General features: G+C 45.2%; 2 protein-coding genes across 6 annotated transcripts in view; one reads left to right on the top strand and one right to left on the bottom strand.

The window, feature by feature from the left end:
* ZNF410 (zinc finger protein 410) overlaps positions 1–2,610 on the top strand; it is a 40,059-nt gene extending 37,449 nt beyond the window's left edge. For 3 of the 4 annotated variants that reach the window (XM_081100333.1, XM_081100334.1, XM_081100335.1), the window contains one exon: positions 1,526–2,306. In XM_081100333.1, coding sequence (XP_080956459.1) covers positions 1,526–1,564 — 39 coding nt within the window. In that variant the 3' untranslated portion in view covers positions 1,565–2,306. Of the gene's footprint in view, positions 1–294; positions 368–1,525 lie in introns of all 4 variants that reach the window. The other variant, XM_081100332.1, reaches the window with a different exon arrangement.
* A 78-nt stretch (positions 2,611–2,688) lies between these two features.
* FAM161B (FAM161 centrosomal protein B) lies at positions 2,689–18,315 on the bottom strand. 2 transcript variants are annotated; one of them, XM_081100322.1, is made up of 9 exons: positions 18,190–18,315; positions 11,832–12,151; positions 10,536–11,086; positions 8,624–8,970; positions 7,753–7,880; positions 5,823–5,987; positions 5,496–5,595; positions 4,569–4,711; positions 2,689–3,782 (listed from the first exon to the last, which is right to left on the bottom strand). In XM_081100322.1, exons 1-9 carry the CDS (start codon positions 18,238–18,240, stop codon positions 3,644–3,646), a joined length of 1,944 nt encoding a protein of 647 aa, XP_080956448.1. In that variant the 5' UTR covers positions 18,241–18,315; the 3' UTR covers positions 2,689–3,643. The 2 variants fall into 2 exon arrangements, with proteins under 2 accessions (XP_080956448.1, XP_080956449.1); XM_081100323.1 differs by having other exon boundaries at positions 10,536–10,681; positions 18,190–18,247.
* Between the last annotated feature and the right edge of the window lie 109 nt (positions 18,316–18,424).

Genomic DNA, 18,424 nt, shown 5'->3' with positions numbered 1-18,424 from the left:
GGGGAGACTCAGATGCCAGAGAAGGAGAAGGCAATTTGCAACCCTAAAACAACACAAGCCCATTCCAAATTCTGCTTTTGGAAGTCACCATACAGTATATATTATACCTGTTAAGAATCTACTGATGCACCAGTTGGACTCCTTGTAAATATGCTCTAAAAATAAAAATAACTTATCAGGAGTATCAGAATAACCAAATCAAGTATCCAAAAATTTCATGGAAAATATATCAAAACTATGCCTCATTCAGATGGTACAGATTGGACAATTTCTGTCTTCCCTCAGTATTTCCAGGTCTCCCAAGAATCAGAGGACTCATTGTGCAGGCCCACTGGGACCCCAGGGCTTTTGGAGCTGCCGAATACAGGTCATCCCAACTGGGGTCCCATGTCAGAAAGTTCACATTCTATTCATTCATTCATTTATAGAAACATTGATTTGTTGTTCCACTTGTTCATTGATTGCTTCTTGTATGTGCACTGACTGAGGATCAAACCTGCAACCTTGGTGTACCTGGATGATGCTCTAACCAACTGAGCTACCTGGCCAGGGCGAGTTTACATTCTTAAACTCAAGAACAAGTATAAGTGATTGCCAGCTAGTTTGACTATATCTTAGCATGTTTTCCAGATAAAACAAATTACAAATTCTATACCATCTCTAATAAAGTGTCATTGCTAAGTTTTTGAGTTCAAATATCTGGATCTTGGCCTAAATTAAAAGCATACCATTCTTATATCCCTACCACACAGCATCAAATGAAATCTGTCCTTTAATTTGTTTAAATGTCTTTAAATTCTGTATAAACTACCTTCATCCAAACTGAGGTCAACAAGTAAATACATCTCCAGCTCAATAATTTATCTGATTAGATTTTAATAAGCCAAATTTGTATTCTGAATTTCACTGTATTCCAATCTCATTTTCTTTTCATAATAAAATGGAACCCAATTTCAGCAATTATTGTACAAAACCACTTTTCAACAAAGTATAGAGTAGAATGTCCGTGTTAGCTGCCACCCTGCTGGAGTCTCAGGCTTGTCTCACTTCATCACAGGAAAGGTATTCCTTAAGCCCAGGAAATCCCTGAAGTTCTTCTGAGTTGGGTCTAGCTCTCAGGTAGGACTCTTTGGGACTAGCCTTCCATTCCTTTTATTTCTGCTTGAACTTGCAGCCTGTACTTTGGGCTAACACTGACATAAGATTTTTGGTTTCACCATTTCCAATTTCCCTGTAAGTCAGATTCCTCTTTCACTGACTAGTAAGTACACGAATATGCAAACTATAGTTTGATTTACAGACTCAGGACATTTTATTGCCGTAGTGAAAATGACAGCATCGTGAAGTGTCCACAATGCTGTCTCATGGCCAGTATCTGCATGGCTCTTGCTTTGGAACTAGATATCCTTGACTCAGCCCCTGCAGTGCATTCCCCCTCCCACGCATCAACCTTTTACTTAGTATGAATTATTTTTCTTTTATTCACCCGTAACCTATTTCAGATTTTGTTGTACTCTTTTTACAGTTACTAAACCAAGGAGATTTAACTGAAAGACGGACATGAGCATGGGTATTGAATCCTGAAGAGCACTCTATCTGATCCCAGGAAGCATATAGTGGGAACAGCTTGCTTATGGCTCACAATCTGCCAGAATCAAAATGAATCTGTGAATGACAAGACCCCGCTTTTTCCTCTGTGCATCTTCCCTGGCAAAGAAGATGAATGCAAGAGAGCTTCTCTTCAGACTCTCATCTGATCCAGAAAAGGAAGAAAGCAGGGAATGTGGGCTAGGTCACTGTACCTACCTCTCTTCCCACTGGAAAATTTTGGGATGGACTTCTCCCGAAAAATGAATTTGATTATGTGTTGGCTGACCTATCTCAGTATAACAATTGAGAAGAGATTTTCCTATGAAGAGCTACCATCCCAGCCTCTGCTCTCTTATCATGTGGATGAACTAAGTCCTGCCACCAACCATAAAACTTCACCAAGACGTTGAGCTTTCAAGATGCCTTGTTGCTTTGGAGAAGGGAGGGATGTCAGTTCTGTTGTGATGCTCTCCCTTTAGCAACCTGAGTAAGACACTCTCTGCCAGTGGGCTGCAAAAAAATAAATTACTTGAATCCCTACTTAGCCCAGACTGAGGTACTATCTTGTCCCATACACCTCTACTTAGCCACTTTGCTTTCTTTGTTTATGGAACATACAGTAGCATGTTTAAAGGGCTTTTTTTTTTTTTTTAAGTTAAATCACATGATTCAGAGCTTCAATTGTTTTCCCTTTAAATAAACAAAATAGCCCAGTCAGTTCTTTGGCTTCTTGTTTTAGACAGAATTTGTTCTCTTAGAAGATTAAGAAAGAAGTTCAGTCTTCACCTTTAAGATAAGGTATTGATTTACCCTTAGGATTCCATGCAGGTAAGACCGAGCTCAGGCGTCTTGGAGAACATGACATGAACATCTTCATCTCTAACTAGCAAACCCAGATGATAGCTATTGCAGGAGTGTCACTCTATCCCCATCAGAAAGAACCAGGTCTGAGTCTGGAAAATTAGCAATGAATTTTCCCAGAAAGTTAAAAACAAAACGGGAAAGGTGCTTCTGTAGGCACTCTTGCTATTATCCTGTCTCTACAGCTATTGAGAGAACATCTAATTATAATTAGTGAGTATTCCAAAGATCACTTACTAGTAGAAAATCATGGCTGTCAAATTTATTTAAAGTGAATCTCATGCTGACACATACATGCTCACAGATAACATTCTAAATATATAACAGGAAAGAACTGCTTTTTTAAATAAAGTAATTATAGTTCTCAGTTTGTTAATGACATGTATATAATCATATTGTGCTGTGTAGATTGAGTTCATGTCAATTACTTGTATTCTTAAAACGCCAGTTTTTACTTCCTGTAGCCTCACTCTTATACTAGAGCAGCGGTTTTCAACTGGGAACATTTTGCCCCCAACTCTCCTAGGAACATTTGGCAATATCTAGAGACATTTTTGGTTGTCACAACTGGAGGGGTGTTATTGGCATCTAGTGAGTTGAGGCCAGCATGCTGCTAAACACCCCACAGTGCACAGGACAGCTCCCTGTCCCTGCACCCAGCAAAGATTCATCTGCCCCAAAATGTCAATTGTGCTGAGGCTGAGAAATGCTGTGCTAGAAGTTGCAAACTTGTCATCCCCCAGGTGTTTTATTTTGCCTATACAATATTTCCAAGTAATTTTTAAATTAGATGACAACATGCAGATTTCTGGCTTCTGTTGAAAAGGCAGTTGATCTGGCAATTCTGGGCCTGGATTCCAGCAGAGACTCCAGTCTCTATTTTCCCCTACTCCCTTACAGCCAGCCCATTCAACCCATTTATTTTCTGACTAGCCTCTGTAGGCATTTGGGCCTGTGCCTTTTTTTCTGTCCCTAATGTTTAAGTGTGAGGCACAAAGTAAGACCCCTTAGCTCGGCTATGATCCCTCCACCCTGAGCTTCACTTTGATTTACCTGAACCATTCCCTGTTATCTGCTACTTTTCTTTTCCCCATTCTCCAAGAATAGCCATGACTCAAAACCCAAGTTTTCCTTGCCTTGATTCAACCTTAGTTGCTTAATATTATTGAAAAGCAGTAATGAAGTCTACTGGTTAGGCAGGTGATTCGAGATTATCTAGCAGTTCATAAGACAGCTCCTCCTGCTCTTTCTTGGGGCTGGTAGGCTGTTCTAGAGGTTCTTCTAAATCCTGCTGTGGATTTCTGATGCCGAGTTTTGTAGTTTCATGGGTGCTGCAGAATAAATAAAAATATGAAAAAACGTTTAAAGTATGTAAAGCTTAAGGATGGTCTCAACATTTTTATTATTTTATATGGGATACAAAAGGAAATTTCTAGGTGGAAAATGGGGAGAGGAATTAGGACTTAAGAGACAACAAAATTGAAAATATTAGAGATGCTTTACTCCCTTTGATTTATATGATCTCAATGGAGGAGGTGGGGCTAATAAGTTATTTTTAAAGAGCACTAGAAAAACAGTTTTATCATTTTATGGGAAATAAAAATACACATGACTTTTCAAAAACAGAGTGGAAATACTTTTGACTGGTGGCATTGGAACTGGAATAGAAAAATGATGTTTCAAATTTTAGGAATCTAGACCTAATATACAATGGTTATATATGAATTTTTAAATATATTTTATTGTTTTTTTACAGAGAGGAAGGGAGAGGGATAGTTAGAAACATCGATGAGAGAGAAACATCCATCAGCTGCCTCCTGCACACCCCCCACTGGGGATGTGCCTGCAACCAAGGTACATGCCCTGGACCGGAATCGAACCCGGGACCCTTCAGTCCGCCGGCCGATGCTCTATCCACTGAGCCAAACTGGTTAGGGCTACAATGGTTATATTTTATTCACAACTGCACTTCTCTCCAGATTCAAGTGTGTTATCTGGAGATGTCTGGATAGTATTCTGTAAGTACAGGATAGTAGCTGTCCTAAAGGTTCCTGCCAGGAGCATTACGAGGGATGGCACCTGGAGGACTGCAGGGGAACGGCAGCATCTGGGATTACCTGGGACAATCATGCACTTCTAGCTGCGCCTTCCACTGTGCAGCCCTGGTGCCCTGGACCTTGTTCCTCACAAAGTCTTCATCCAGCCCAGCCTGCTTCAGGGTGTCTTGATACCTTTGTTCTGCCTCTTTCCTGGCAAGGTCCTGTGGAAGGAAACTAATCTGTAACTGTCTTGTGAATTACTTGTGAATTCTAAATTACTAGCTTAACCCATATCCTTAAAATACTGCTCACCACCACCATCTCCCATTCGTGGGGACGAGATTTGCATAGAAATTACGTTGAGCTTTGTTTTCAAGCCTTAAAGTGCACAGGAACTATCTGAAGATTTCGTTAAAAAGTAGACTCTTATTTGATAGGTCTCAGATGGGGCCTGCAATTCTGTATTTCTAACAGTCCCAGGAGATGCCAGCCATTGATTAGGGAGCCACATCTTTGAGAAGCAAGGACTTAGATTTTTGAAAGACCAAGTGAGGTCTAGATGAAAATGATGGACTTAAAAACCCTTGGAGACCTAGCAATGTACCACAGATCTAGAGGCTGGTGATGTTCCACCACTATGAACAATGGCTCTGGACAGCAGAAAAGACTGGATTTTCAGTCACATTAATACTAATAAGTTAAAGATGTGCTTGCTAACACAGCCAAACTCACTGTGTGTATGGGACCTAACTCCCACTCTGATTCATACTGAACGCTAGACTACAGTGAAAACTCCAGGAATTGAAATTTCCCATTTTAGATGTCTCTAGAGTCCAGTCTTGGATGAATTTAGCCCAAGTAGCATGTACTATGACTACTTTGGTAGTAATCAAATGGGCCTAATTTAGAATCTTTCTGAGCTTCAAGGAAATGTTTAATACTCAGATAGTAAACTTTCATGTCTAAGAACCCTTAGACAGAAAGAAGATGACTGTTTAGTTTTACCTTGGTAACTTGTTCGAAGAGATACGGCCTCGTTTGTATTCTCTTTTTCATTTCTTCCAATTCTTTCTTATACTCTTTTGCTCTTTTACGGTCTTTGTTCCTGAAATTAATAAGATTTTTAAAATCCACCTTTTTCCAATCCAGAATACCCTTCATTCCAGTTAAACAGAGTAAGTCCCATGGACATTGTAAATTCCTAACTGTGCCTGGCAAAACTCATGACTGCCATTATAGGAGCCCACCCTAGTAACTCCATTTTGCTGTTTTCAAGACCAATGATCTGCTGGATCCCAAGACACAACCCTTTGACGCAGGGAAGACACTGACCGGTTTTCTTTCAACTTTGCTTTGAATACCTCCTCCAGGCTTTTGTGGGGATCCATGGCTTTTGCGCGCAAGGTCACGGCTTTGGACATTGCTTGACACTTCTTTTTATGCATCTCCAACCACTGAGTATTCTCATGTGCTTTGTTCTTTTTTTCAAGTGAACTTCTAAAGGGAGGAGGCAAAAAAAAAAATACAGATGACCAACTTGGATATATTTAAAAGCAATCTCAGTAACCTCTCTGGAAAGTTGGTGTTGTCTATGAAAGGGGGTGGGGGAGTAACTTACCTCCCTGGCATTTCAGAAAGATTAAGATTCTGGCATCAAATGCATGGGCATATGACACCTTCCCAGCACTCTAGATACAGTGATATTCTACCCAGGAGAGTCTCACTCATTGAACTAAAAAAACGTGTGAATAAAATATCCTTACTTAAACAGCCAAACATTCAGGCTTGGTGTCTATCCTGAAACAAAATACTAATAGCTACCAGTAGCTGAGTTATGTATCCTGAACCAGTGCAAACAGTCCGCAAGTGCTTTATGTCCACTCTCTTGTGTAATCCTCATAACTGCCCTGCGAACTAGGAGCATTCATTTATAGGCGAAGAGATGTCGCCTCAGACAGGGTAAGCCACTTGCCCAACGCCACCCAGCGTCCCAGTGGAAAAGCCAAGGTTAGAATCAGGGTATCTGCCTTGTAAGTCTCTGCCCTTGGTATATACACTGCTATAAACCGTGGGTTGGAAGGTGCCCGAGTTTATGGTCCGTTGGGAATACAGATAACTAGAAATGGACTTCTTTTAATGCACAATTTGGAATCAACTTTAAGCACTTCATTTGTGTAAATATTCTAAAAGGTATTATGGAGAGTTTTACCAAAGGAAAAAAGTCAAGACTTGCATTTGGCCTGCACTCGAAGTGGACAGATTAGGAAGAAGGACATTAAAGTTTTATCTACTGCGAGGAAGCAGCTGTGGACATCCTCTACAGGTGGGCCAACCTCTGGTTCATAATACCTAATTGGGACCTCAGGATATTGCTACATTCAGCCTTGATTTAGTAGCTCTACGAAATCTGAGGGAAAGGGAAATATCCATTGGATTCTAAATAGATTTCTACGATCTGTGTGGGTCTCAAAAGGGCCACGTCGGTTCTGTTACTCCTGTGAGCTCCACAGGAAAGCACCGCTATGCTGGTCCCCTGCTCACTTCGTCTCAGAGGCCCTAGTGGAGGAACTCCAGCCGGCTGGATGAGAACAATTCCGTGACAGGAAGGTCAGCTAAAGAGCTAAAAATAAGGAGGCGCCTGATTCCCAACTGACCTCTGATAGTTCCCCAGGATGAATCTTGGAGATTTCAAATACGTGCAATGGATGCTCCTCTCTGGCAGGCTCAGCCACCTGTCATGCTTCTCTGAGTTTTGCTCCTAATGGGTTCCTTCCTTTTTCATCTGTAGGTCTTTACCAATGTTGTTCTTTGTCTGGAAACTTCTTTCTTTCCAGCCTTTGGCTTATTCCTCTTTCTTCAGGTTTCACCTCAGACATCTATTGCAAGAGTCCCCTGCCCCAGGCTCCCCAGTGCCTCCACAGTCCCCTGTATTCCCTCATCATTGCACTCACCAACAAGATAAGGTCGTTGCTTCATTGCTTTTCTGTATTTCAGATTAGTTATTCAACTATAGGTTCCATAGGTATCTCCAGCCTTAACATTCTACCTGGCACAGAGTAAGGCCCCGTGAATATCTGCTGAATGAGACATGTTTTCCAGCCCTAAGTGTGGAGGACCACATGTGTTCCTGTCCTGATCAGAGAACTCCCTTCCACGCCTTTAGGCTTTCCGCTAACAGGAGAGGAGGCCCCGCAGTGGGGTGGTTTCCATCACGTGGGCCACAATCCGGGCATTATGAGTCTTCTGCAGCCTGAGCACTCACCTGACTGCAGATTCCCGCTTCCTGGTGGCATCTGTGATGTGCACAGGTAGGGTGTTGGCAGAGAGGGAAGCAAGGCCACTCAGAGAATGACTCCTTGGCCGGGGAGTAGCAGGTGGCTGTGGAGAGTCCTAGAGGAAACAAAGGCTGGTATTGGTGGGACGGCATGTGTGATTAGGTTCTATCTTAGCTGGGAGCAATTTCAGTTAAGACAGAAACTAATCAGACTAAATCTTTTTTCCGGGGATTAAAGCCAAGGGTAGTAAGATTTCAAGTTTAGTAATTGGGACAGACTTGGATGTCAATCCTGAAGGGTTTTTTCGTTGTTAATCCTCACCCGAGGATATTTTTCCATTGATATTTAGACAGTGGAAGGAAGATGGAGAGATAGAAACATCGGTGTGAGAGAGACACATCAATTGATTGCCTCCCACATGTGCCCCAACCAGGGCCCTGGGCCAGGAATTGAGCCTGCAACCAAGGTACATGCCCTTGACCAGAATAGAACCTGGGACCCTTCAGTTCAGGGGCCGATGCTCTATCCACTGAGCCAGACTGGCTGGGGCAATCCTGACGTTTTTAATCAAATGAGAAGAGTTCTCTGGAATTGGCATAGGGACACAACAATTGATCCCAACTTCCTGCCTCCCAGACCTGCTTGAACTTATTTCTTCAATTTCTCTGGAGAGAGGGAAGAAAAAGAAGTATTCTTGTGGTCTTAAGTTTATAGGAATTGTGGATCTGTGATCTGCTTACAGCTGAACTGGTGTTTAAAAAAAAATTAAGATAGAAAAATGCCTTCCATTGAGACGTGGCTCTCTTTGGATTTCGGGCCTCCAGGCCCTTGACCCCCCGCAACTGCCTGGGCTCTCACCTTCCTCCCTCCAGTGGCGGCAGCATCACAGGGCCGCCGAGTGTGACACAGGCTGGCGGTTCTCAGCAAGAAGGGCTTGTTGCGAGTCCCCTCTCGCGTGTCCCTTCTCTTTGCAGCTCTTCTCTGGAAGGCCTTGTAAAGGCCCTCATAGTCAGGGACAGCAGGATTCACCCGAGGCTGGAATCCAAAGTCAGTCTGCAGAAACCCAAGCTTTTCCTGCCAGGTTCGGGTGGCTGTGCGGAGCTGTGGGTCAGCCCTGCAACTGGAAGAGATGATGGGGGAGGAGGCCATCTTGAGCATGTCCATGGCTCTCATTTGGATGCGAATTTTCCTGAAGAGCTCAGCTTCTATGAAGAAAAATCAGGGTGGTGATGGGTGAGAAGGGACCGAGCCTCATACCAAAAGGTTTGGAGAACGTTCCCTCTTTTAAACACTAGCAGTAATGTGCTGGAATCAAATGTTAACTTTTCAGGAATTTTGTGATCCAGCTGACATCATGTGGGAAGCTTGAAATTGGCCATGATAGGCATATTTACACCACAGAAAATGGCAAACACTACAAATCGGTTTGCTTTTTTTTTTTTTTCTGGAGAGCTCATTAATGCTGACAAGAACACTGCCAGGTACCAATTGGGTTGCAGAATCAGCTGCCATTCACATTTACTGAGTGCTTTCTCTGGTTCCTTAAGGATGACCAGGAGGAATAGGCCAGTCACCTGCTCCTCTCCCAGGTCTCCCCTGTCTCAGAGGTAAGGCCCCACCCCCACACAACTGCCCAAGCCCATTATCCAAATCATTCTTGACACTCCCTCCCTCATCTTATCAGTCACATGTTCCACTGTCTCCTCCGCTTTAACCTGTATCCAGTTCAGTCTCTTTTCGTTGTCCCTGCTACTAATTTCATGATTTCTCAACTAAATTGTTGAAATAGCCTCCTGTTATATCAGCATCCCTGAGTCTTGCACCTCCCCCTTTAATGATCTCAACAGCAATCAGAGTGATCTTTCTGAACTTCATATCTGATCATCGACTTAAAACCCTCCAGTGGCTCCCCAGTGCCCTTGGGTGAAGTCCAAACCCTTCCCACGGCCCACAAGGCCCCAGGTCTGGCCTATGCCTGCCTCTCTCCTCCCCACTCTCCCTCTTCTCTCCACCCTCTACCTTTTCACCCCTGACTGTGCTCAACTTTCTCTCACCTCCATGCTATAGCTCTGCTGGCACACTCTTCCTCCCTCTTCATCAAGTTAACACAGCTCACCCTTCAGGGTCAGCCTCAATGCTCACTTTCTCTGGGGACCCTAACTGTTCCCACCCCTCACCACACCCTGTTAGATCCTCCGTTATAAACTCCACAGGACCCTATAATCCCTGCAAATGACTCATCACAGTTGTGGTTATTTATCTATTACTGTCTCCCTCCCATGTCCACAAACTCCATGACTATTTATTCACCCTAGAACAATGCGTGGGACATGGCATATGTCACTGAATGAGCAAAGAAAGCCTGAGTCTCTTATTTGAGCTGCACTTCTTGAATTGAGTACCTCACCAGGATGGGGGGTGGGGGGCGCTTTCCTCAGAGGCAGGTGGCACCGGTCTAAGCCTGACTTTAGGTGTCTCATTGGTTCTCTGTTCTCCTATCTGTGCGGCCAGAGGCCTTCACGTGCACTCGCTGCGAGAGAGCTCACCAGTGCAGGGCTGGTGGGGAGTGCTGCAGGACATCTCCTGGTTCCTTGCTCCTTGCAGGGTCCCCCTTGTGTAAACACACCCAACCTACGCCACGGCCTGCACGGAGTGGCCTCCAGCAGGGCCACCTGAACAGCGCATCTCCAAGCCGGGCTCACCCCTGAGCCTGGCCAAGTCCCCACCGCACCCCCGGCAGGAGGCAGCAAGGCAGCAAGGTTGTCTTTACCCTGGAGTTTGTCCCCGAGAGCTGGCTCCAGAATGGACCTGGGGATCCTTCTAGTGGCAGTCGGCTTGGGGGTCTTGGCCTTCGCACTAGCGGCCAGTTCCCTCCGTTGAGCGGCTTCCTTCCGTTGCTCCTCCTTCTCCAGGAAGCTGAAGGGTTTGAAAGAGGAGAGGAGCAGTTCTTTCCTCTTCTGGATCCCTGCCTGCCTTCGGGCCTCATTGCGCGCCATGATTTCCTGGTAGAGGGGCAGGTAGACATGCGCAGGCACGGGTTGTGCTCGGAACTGCCGGTGGCACTCGGCCTCCTCCTGGCCCTGCCTCTGGGCCTGCTGCCTCTCAAGCTCGAAGGAGGCAGGTGAGGCCAGCCACTGGGCCTTTTTCTGGGCCTCACGCACCGTCATACGGAACGGCTGAGGAACAGTGATGGAGGATGCCCAGGAGCTGAGACTTCTGTGCTGGGAAGGAGGCCTGGAGCCTGTGGGTGGCTGGGACTGAACTTTGGGGATGTCGGAGCGTAGGTTGCTCAGGGAGCTGCAGCGCCTTGTGTGGCCACACCTGGGGGAAGAAAGCAGTGTGCCTGGAGGACAGGGTGGCAGGAGGCCCGGCTCCTCCCAGACCCTCTTCCCACTGCTCCCCAGACCTCTCTGCCAGCAGGTTGCATCTAGCTTTTCAGCCTAACATCACAGCCCCACAGGCCTCTAAGCCTTTCCCTTCCTCAACCAGGCCTCCCTCCTTCCCACAGGCCATCTCGCAGCCTTAGTAAGAAATCTCTTCTCAAAACTGATCCAAAAATTGCCACTTTGCACTCTGATAGTTTCATAGGGGGACAGCGCAGTGGTGCAGAGCAGGGCTTTAGAGTCAGACAGAGCCAGCGTCAGATCCTGCTTCAAACAATTGCCAGCTGTGTGACCTTAAGCAAGGTTCTCTTGGAACCTCAATTCCTCATCTGTAAAATGGCAAAATAATATCTATTTACAGGGTGATGTGGAGGAGAAAAATAAGTATTAAATGAGGTAAAGCATACCTACATATAACAGGGCTTGGCCAAGGCAAATGTGCCCTGTTGCCATTCTCAGGGAGGTAGTGCGTTTGGGAAAGGCATCAGTTTGACCGAGCCCAGTGCTTCGGGTGACTCAGGGTTACCCAGAGTGATTTAGGACTGCTGGGTAGGAATCAGAACCCATGTTTGGATCCAGAAGCTGATTCTCCCGGAGCCTGGGTAAATGGCAACCTGAAAAAGTGGTCTTTGCTTTACTGGGGGAGAAACACATGAAGCAGCTATTGAACTGCAGTGCCTCACCTTGGCGATGGTGGGCACTGGGCCTGCGGCTTCCCCCGGCCTTTGTTCTGGAAGAAACTCTCCAGGTCCTCATCATCTTCAGAGAGGCTCTCATCACTGTCTGGGTCAGACTGATGAAGGGATTCTGACAGGCACCATCTGCCTTTCTGCATCAGTGCGTGCAGGGTCTCGTAAAAGCTCCCAGTTGAGTCAGCAGAAGTAGAATCTGTCTCCTCCAGGCTGAGGAACTCATCAAGTTTGCCAGCCCTAGGCAAAAACAGCCCATCCCCAGACAGCTCCTCTTCTGCCTCTGTGTCTGAGGAGGATTTGGGGGGAAATATCTAAAATGAAATAGGATAGACCAGGGTCAAACTATAATTTCAAATTTATTCAAAACATAACTGTTAATTTCACTTTGAATAAGCCTCTATATATTAGGGACTGGGGAGGAACAAAGAAAAATTTTAATTAACAGGAAAGACAATGTGGAAATAAGATGTGTTCTAAAGAAATTTCACACCCTACCTCGTTTGGCTCAGTCGACAAAGTGTGGGCCTATAGACTGAAGGACCCAAGTTCAATTCCAGTCAAGGGCACATTCCCCAGGTTGTGGGCTCAATCTCCAGTGGGGATTGTGCAGGAGGCAGCCAATCGGTGATTCTCTCTCATCATTGATGGTTCTATCTCTCTCTCCCTCTCCCTTCCTCTCTGAAATCAATAAAAATATATTTTTTTTAAAAAAAAGAAACTTCAATGTTATCACTGATAAGGGTTTAGAATCCAACATTTATAGGGAACTCATACAGCTTAACAAAAGGAAGATAAACAATCCAATCAAAAAATGGGCAAAGGACCTAAGTAGACACTTTCCAAAAGAGGACATTCAGAAAGCCAAGAGACATACGAAAACATGCTCAAAGTCACTAATCATCTGAGAGATGCAAATCAAAACAACAATGAAGTACCATCTCACACCTGTCAGAATGGCTATCATCAACAAATCAACGAACGACAAGTGCTGGAGAGGATGTGGAGAAAAAGGAACACTCGTGCACTGCTGGTGGGAATGCAGACTGATGCAGCCACTGTGGAAGACAGTATGGCGTTTCCTCAAAAAGTTAAAAATGGAACTCCCATTTGACCCAGTGATCCCACTTCTAGGAATATATCCCAAGAAACCAGAAACACCAATCAGAAAGGATATACGTATCCCTATGTTCATAGCAGCACAATGTACAATAACTAAGATTTGGAAACAGCCTAAGTGCCCATCAGATGAATGGATTAGAAAACTGTGGTACATCTACACAATGGAATACTATGCTGCTGTAAAAAAGAAGGAATTCTTACCATTTGCAACAGCATGGATGGAACTGGAGAGCATTATGCTAAGTGAAATAAGCCAGTCAATGAAAGAAAAATACCACATGATCTCACTCATTTATGGATAATAAAGCCCATTATAAACTGATGGGAGAGAAACCAAGATGGCGGCATAGGTTAACGCCGGAGATTGCTGCCTCGAACAACCAATTCAAGGGTACACCTAAAAGACAGAACGAACATCATCCAGAACCACAGGAAGGCTGGCTGAGTGGAAATTCTACAACTAGGAGGAAAGAGAATATCATACCCAGACTCAGAGGAGGCACAGTGCTGAAGTGAAATACTAAGGTGCGGAGTGCACGTGGAGCGGGCTGGAGGCGGAGGGCGTGGTTGTTGTTTTCAATCGGGAGGGAGTTTCAGACTCTGAGCTCCAGATCCGGGCGAGTCTCTAGGGACCCAGACTCAAACGGGAGAAGCGGGACTGTCTGGCTTCGGTTGGAACTCAAGGCAGCTTTCTCTCCAAGGTTTGCAGCGGTTGCTAGGACTCTGTGAGGCAGAGCCCCTAGGGACGGAACTGAGAGCAGCCATAACTGCTCACTCCGGCCTGCCCCGCCCAAGCCCTGCGCAGAGGCATTTGCCGGATAGCCTCAGGCAAAGGCTAGATTAGCACCGCCCTAGAGATCCAGCACAGAAGCTCTCCCACTGCAGACACAGCGGACTCTCATAGCCAGTTAGCCTGGAGGTCAAATCACCCCCGGTATTGCCAACAACAATCAAGGCTTAACTACAACAAGACTGCGCACAAAGACCACTAGGGGGTGCACCAAGAAAGCATAAAAAATGCGGAGACCAAGAAACAGGACAAAACTGTCAATGGAGGATATTGAGTTCAGAACCACACTTTTAAGGTCTCTTAAGAACTGTCTAGAAGCCGTCAATAAATGTAGTGAGATCCTCAAGAAATCTAATGAGACCCTCAATGTTATGATAAAGAACCAACTAGAAATTAAGCATACATGGACTGAAATAACGAATACTATACAGACTCCCAACAGCAGACCAGAGGAGCGCAAGAATCAAGGCAAAGATTTGAAATGCGAAGAAGCAAAAAACACCCAACCGGAAAAGCAAAATGAAAAAAGAATCCGAAAATACGAAGATAGTGTAAGAAGCCTCTGGGACAGCTTCAAGCGTACCAATATCAGAATTATAGGGGTGCCAGAAGATGAGAGAGAGCAAGATATTGAAAACCTATTTGAAGAAATAATGACAGAAAACTTCCCCCACCTGGTGAAAGAAATAGACTTACAGGTCCAGGAAGTGCAGAGAACCCCAAACAAAAGGAACCCAAAGAGGACCACACCAAGACACATCATAATTAAAATGCCAAGAGCAAAAGACAAAGAGAGAATCTTAAAAGCAGCAAGAGAAAGAAACTCAGTTACCTACAAGGGAATACCCATATGACTGTCAGCTGATTTCTCAACAGAAACTTTGCAGGCCAGAAGGGAATGGCAAGAAATATTCAAAGTGATGAATACCAAGAACCTACAACCAAGATTACTTTATCCAGCAAAGCTATCATTCAGAACTGAAGGTCAGATAAAGAGCTTCACAGATAAGGAAAAGCTAAAGGAGTTCATCACCACCAAACCAGGATTATATGAAATGCTGAAAGGTATCCTTTAAGAAGAGGAAGAAGAAGAAAAAGGTAAAGATACAAATTATGAACAACAAACATGCATCTATCAACAAGTGAATCTAAGAATCAAGTAAATAAATAATCTGGTGATCATAATAGAATCAGGGACATAGAAAGGGAATGGATTGACTATTCTTGGCGGGGAAAGGGGTGTGGGAGATGTGGGAAGAGACTGGACAAATATCGTGCACCTATGGATGAGGACAGTGGGTGGGGAGTGAGGGCGGAGGGTGGGGCGGGAACTGGGAGGAGGGGAGTTATGGGGGGGGGGAAAGAGGAACAAATGTAATAATCTGAACAATAAAGATTTTAAAAAAATAAAATAAAAAAAAATAAACTGATGAACAAAAATAGATACAGAGGCAGAGCAGCATCGAACAGACTGTCAAACTACAGGAGGAAGGCCAGGGAGGGTTGGGGGGGGGCGGTGGAGATTAACCGAAGGACTTGTATGCATGCATATAAGCATAACCAATGGACACAAGACACTGGGGGTTAGGGGAGGCCGGGGGAAGGTCAAGGGGGAAAAAAAAAGGAGACATATGTAATACTCTTTGTAATACTTTAAGCAATAAAACAAAATTTAAAAAAAAAAAAGAATTTTTATCCAAGAAAAAAAAAAAGAAATTTCACAAATTGGTATATGGGGTGTGCTTGGTTGAAGGTGTCAATCCCAAGAAAGAATATACCTGCCAAGGACTCCTTGTGTTAATTGGGCTCAAATTCATAACCAGAGTGTAGTAGCCACTGTCTACAATGGTCCCTCACCCCCACAGTATGTCAGGGAAAACCTCAGCTGGAGCTGCCAGCCTCATGTACTGTGTTCCTGCCATCTGAGTTGACCTTTATAATAGAGCTCCTGGAGCTATAATTCAACCAATGGGCTGAAGACCTACCTTATCCAATTGGAGCTGTGCAACTATGTCCTCATTTGCATATTAACTGACCAATGAGAACACAAGAAGTCTGTGGTTCATTTGTATGAAAACTGATCAATCAGAGACTAGAAGGCAGACACTCTTCTCTGTATAAGCCAGCAGATAGTGTTTCCCAGGTTTGCAAACAGCTGCAACCTTTGAGTTGTTTTACTGAATAAAATCTCTCCTGGAACGCACCCAAAATTGGGGACTTGGTGTTGAATTGTGGCAGCAACCTTTGGTTGACAAAAGACGGGAAAGAGAAGCAAAGAGCTGAAATTGGGTCCCTACTTCATGCAGTGCGGTGAGCATTTACAGAGAAACTACTCTGCACCAGGCATTCTGCTCCCTCCAGGAATCCTACCCATGACCTTGGCCACTCTTTGGGCCCTGCCCTATTTGGATTTTACCAACTTTTGTCAATCTTCCTTTTCTTGCTTCCTCTGTCTATACCTTTGCTTTCCTCATATTCTAGCTGATTTCCACTGTGTCACTAGGAATGAATAATTAACAGGAGAGACAATGTGGTCTAGCTGAATGAGCAATGTTCTAGAATATGGGAAACCCAACTGGGTTTAAATACTCCAGAAAATATACATTATTAGGTGATTAATATGCTCTAGGAATTAAGCTGAGAACCGGACAAGACCCCTACCTTCATGAAGCTAACATTCTAGTAAAGGAAGACATAAGATAAAAGATAATAATTTAGTGAAATCCAAAACTATGGGATTATAGAGTAGCTACAGGAAGCTTTCCTTATATCTGGCCTAAAAAAACCATCAGATAAAGACTATATATTTATGTAAAGATAGAAATATATTGTGGTAGGTGTGTATGCTTGTATTATAATCAGAGTTAGGTTTATCAACTTGCTGCAGTAAACTATGGAAAATTATAGGGAACTTGGGAGGGGCTAGCTTTTAGTAAGAGGGTGGGAGAGGGGCTTTTTCTAGGATTAGCTTGTCCTGAATAATTCTGATGAGAGTTAGGGGAAGCAGGGATCAACTCTGAGTGGATGCTGTCGTGAAGAGGGGGCAGTTTACTAAGTGGATGACTGAGCAATTTTTACTCAAAAGGTGACAAGAACAAGGGGGTGGGTAAGTAATTGATAGGTATGCATAACCCTTTAGAAGGGGGTGTTGGTCATTTTACAGTATGGTGTGGTCCTATGAGAAACACCGTTTTCTGCTGATCTTGCTGCTGCCTTATTTGTCTACTACGGCCTGAATTGTACTTTCTCAGACCTGGGATGATTTTCACTTCTCACGGTGGAGGAGTTCGGGGTTTACACATGACTGATGGGAAGGAGCCAGCCTTGCTCAGATCTGGGGTACGTGGTTTCTGGGTTCAAGGAACAGCAAAGACCTTGGGGCAGGGACCTGAGGCAGGAACACACTTGGCTCTTGGAGAGGTAGGAAGAGGGCCAGTGTAGCAGGTGTGGTGGTGCCAGGATGCGACCAGAGGATGACTGGCTGCAGCTGGACTTGCTGATGATTTTACTGGGTTCTCTAAGGTCCAGCTCTAACACTGCAAAGAACACTAGACTGAGTCAAAGGTATGTAGGTGCTCTAGCCTTCACTCTGCTACTGAAGAGTGTGTGATCTTAGGAAGCTTCCTTTCTAAAGGACTTTATTGAGATAAATTCACGTATCATGCAATACATACAATTCACTTGTTTAAAGTGTGCATTGGGGCCCTGGCCGGTTTGGCTCAGTGGATAGAGCGTCGGCCTGCGGACTGAAGGGTCCCGGTTCGATTCCGGCCAGGGGCATGTACCTGGGTTGCGGGCACATCCCCAGTGGCGGGTGTGCAGGAGGCAGCTGATCGATGTTTCTCTCTCATCGATGTTTCTAACGCTCTCCCTCCTCTGTGTAAAAAATCAATAAAATCAATTTAAAAAATAAAAATAAATAAAGTGTGCAGTGGGTTTTAGTATATTCACAGTTGTGCAACCGCCGCCAGTTTTACATGTTAGTCACTCCAAAAAGAAGCCCCATGCCATGTAGCAGTCACTCCCTGTTTCCCACGACCTTCCCAACCCTTCCCCACCTCACTTCCCAGCACACCCCTCATCCTTCCCGCCGGCCCTAAGCAACCACCATTCTACTTTCTGTTTATATGGACTTGGGGGCAAATTTCTTAATCTCTCTGTGCCACGGTTTTCTCTTATACAAAATGGAGACAACAGTCCACGACAGCCCGAGGGTAGCTGAGAGGATAAAGCAAAAACCGAGGGCCACTGCACGGTTCTGCGAAGAGGAGGACGTCGGGCTCATGGGTTCAGGCAGGGCTAAACGCGACCAATTTTAACCCCACGCCCCCCGGGACCACGCCTCGACGTCGGTCTCCAAGGCAACGTCAAACACTTTCCTCTCCCAGGCACTCCTTTCCGGGGCCCAGACCAGATTTCCCCCGCTGTTTTCTTCCTCACCTGAAGGCTCCGCGCGCCGCCCGAGGCTCCCGCACGCCTCCCCACGGTCATCTTCTCAGTGGGGCAGAGACAGAGCGTCCGCGCCACCAGCGGTGACTGCGGTGGCGGCGCTACCTCCGCGAGCCAAGTCCCGCCCCTTTCTAGACCTGTGCTCTGATTGGCTCCCAGGCGGATGCTTGAACCAGTCCCCTACCAGGGAGCCTCCAATCCGTCCCGCCCAACGAGGCAAGGCTTG

The sequence above is a fragment of the Myotis nattereri genome (assembly GCF_964212035.1).
Source record: "Myotis nattereri genome assembly, chromosome: 1".
NCBI classification, from domain to species: Eukaryota; Metazoa; Chordata; class Mammalia; order Chiroptera; family Vespertilionidae; genus Myotis; species Myotis nattereri.
The sequence above is the reverse complement of the archived record's forward strand: the minus strand, read 5'-3'. Positions and strand labels throughout refer to the sequence as shown.

Coding starts and splice junctions, on each gene's coding strand:
- FAM161B (XM_081100322.1), bottom strand. CDS start 18,240: ATGACCGTGGGGAGGCGTGCGGGAGCCTCGGGCGGCGCGCGGAGCCTT. Junction 7,881..8,623: donor CCGCCACTGGAGGGAGGAAG/GTGAGAGCCCAG, acceptor TGTTTCCTCTAG/GACTCTCCACAGCCACCTGC. Junction 5,596..5,822: donor GCAAAGTTGAAAGAAAACCG/GTCAGTGTCTTC, acceptor TATTAATTTCAG/GAACAAAGACCGTAAAAGAG.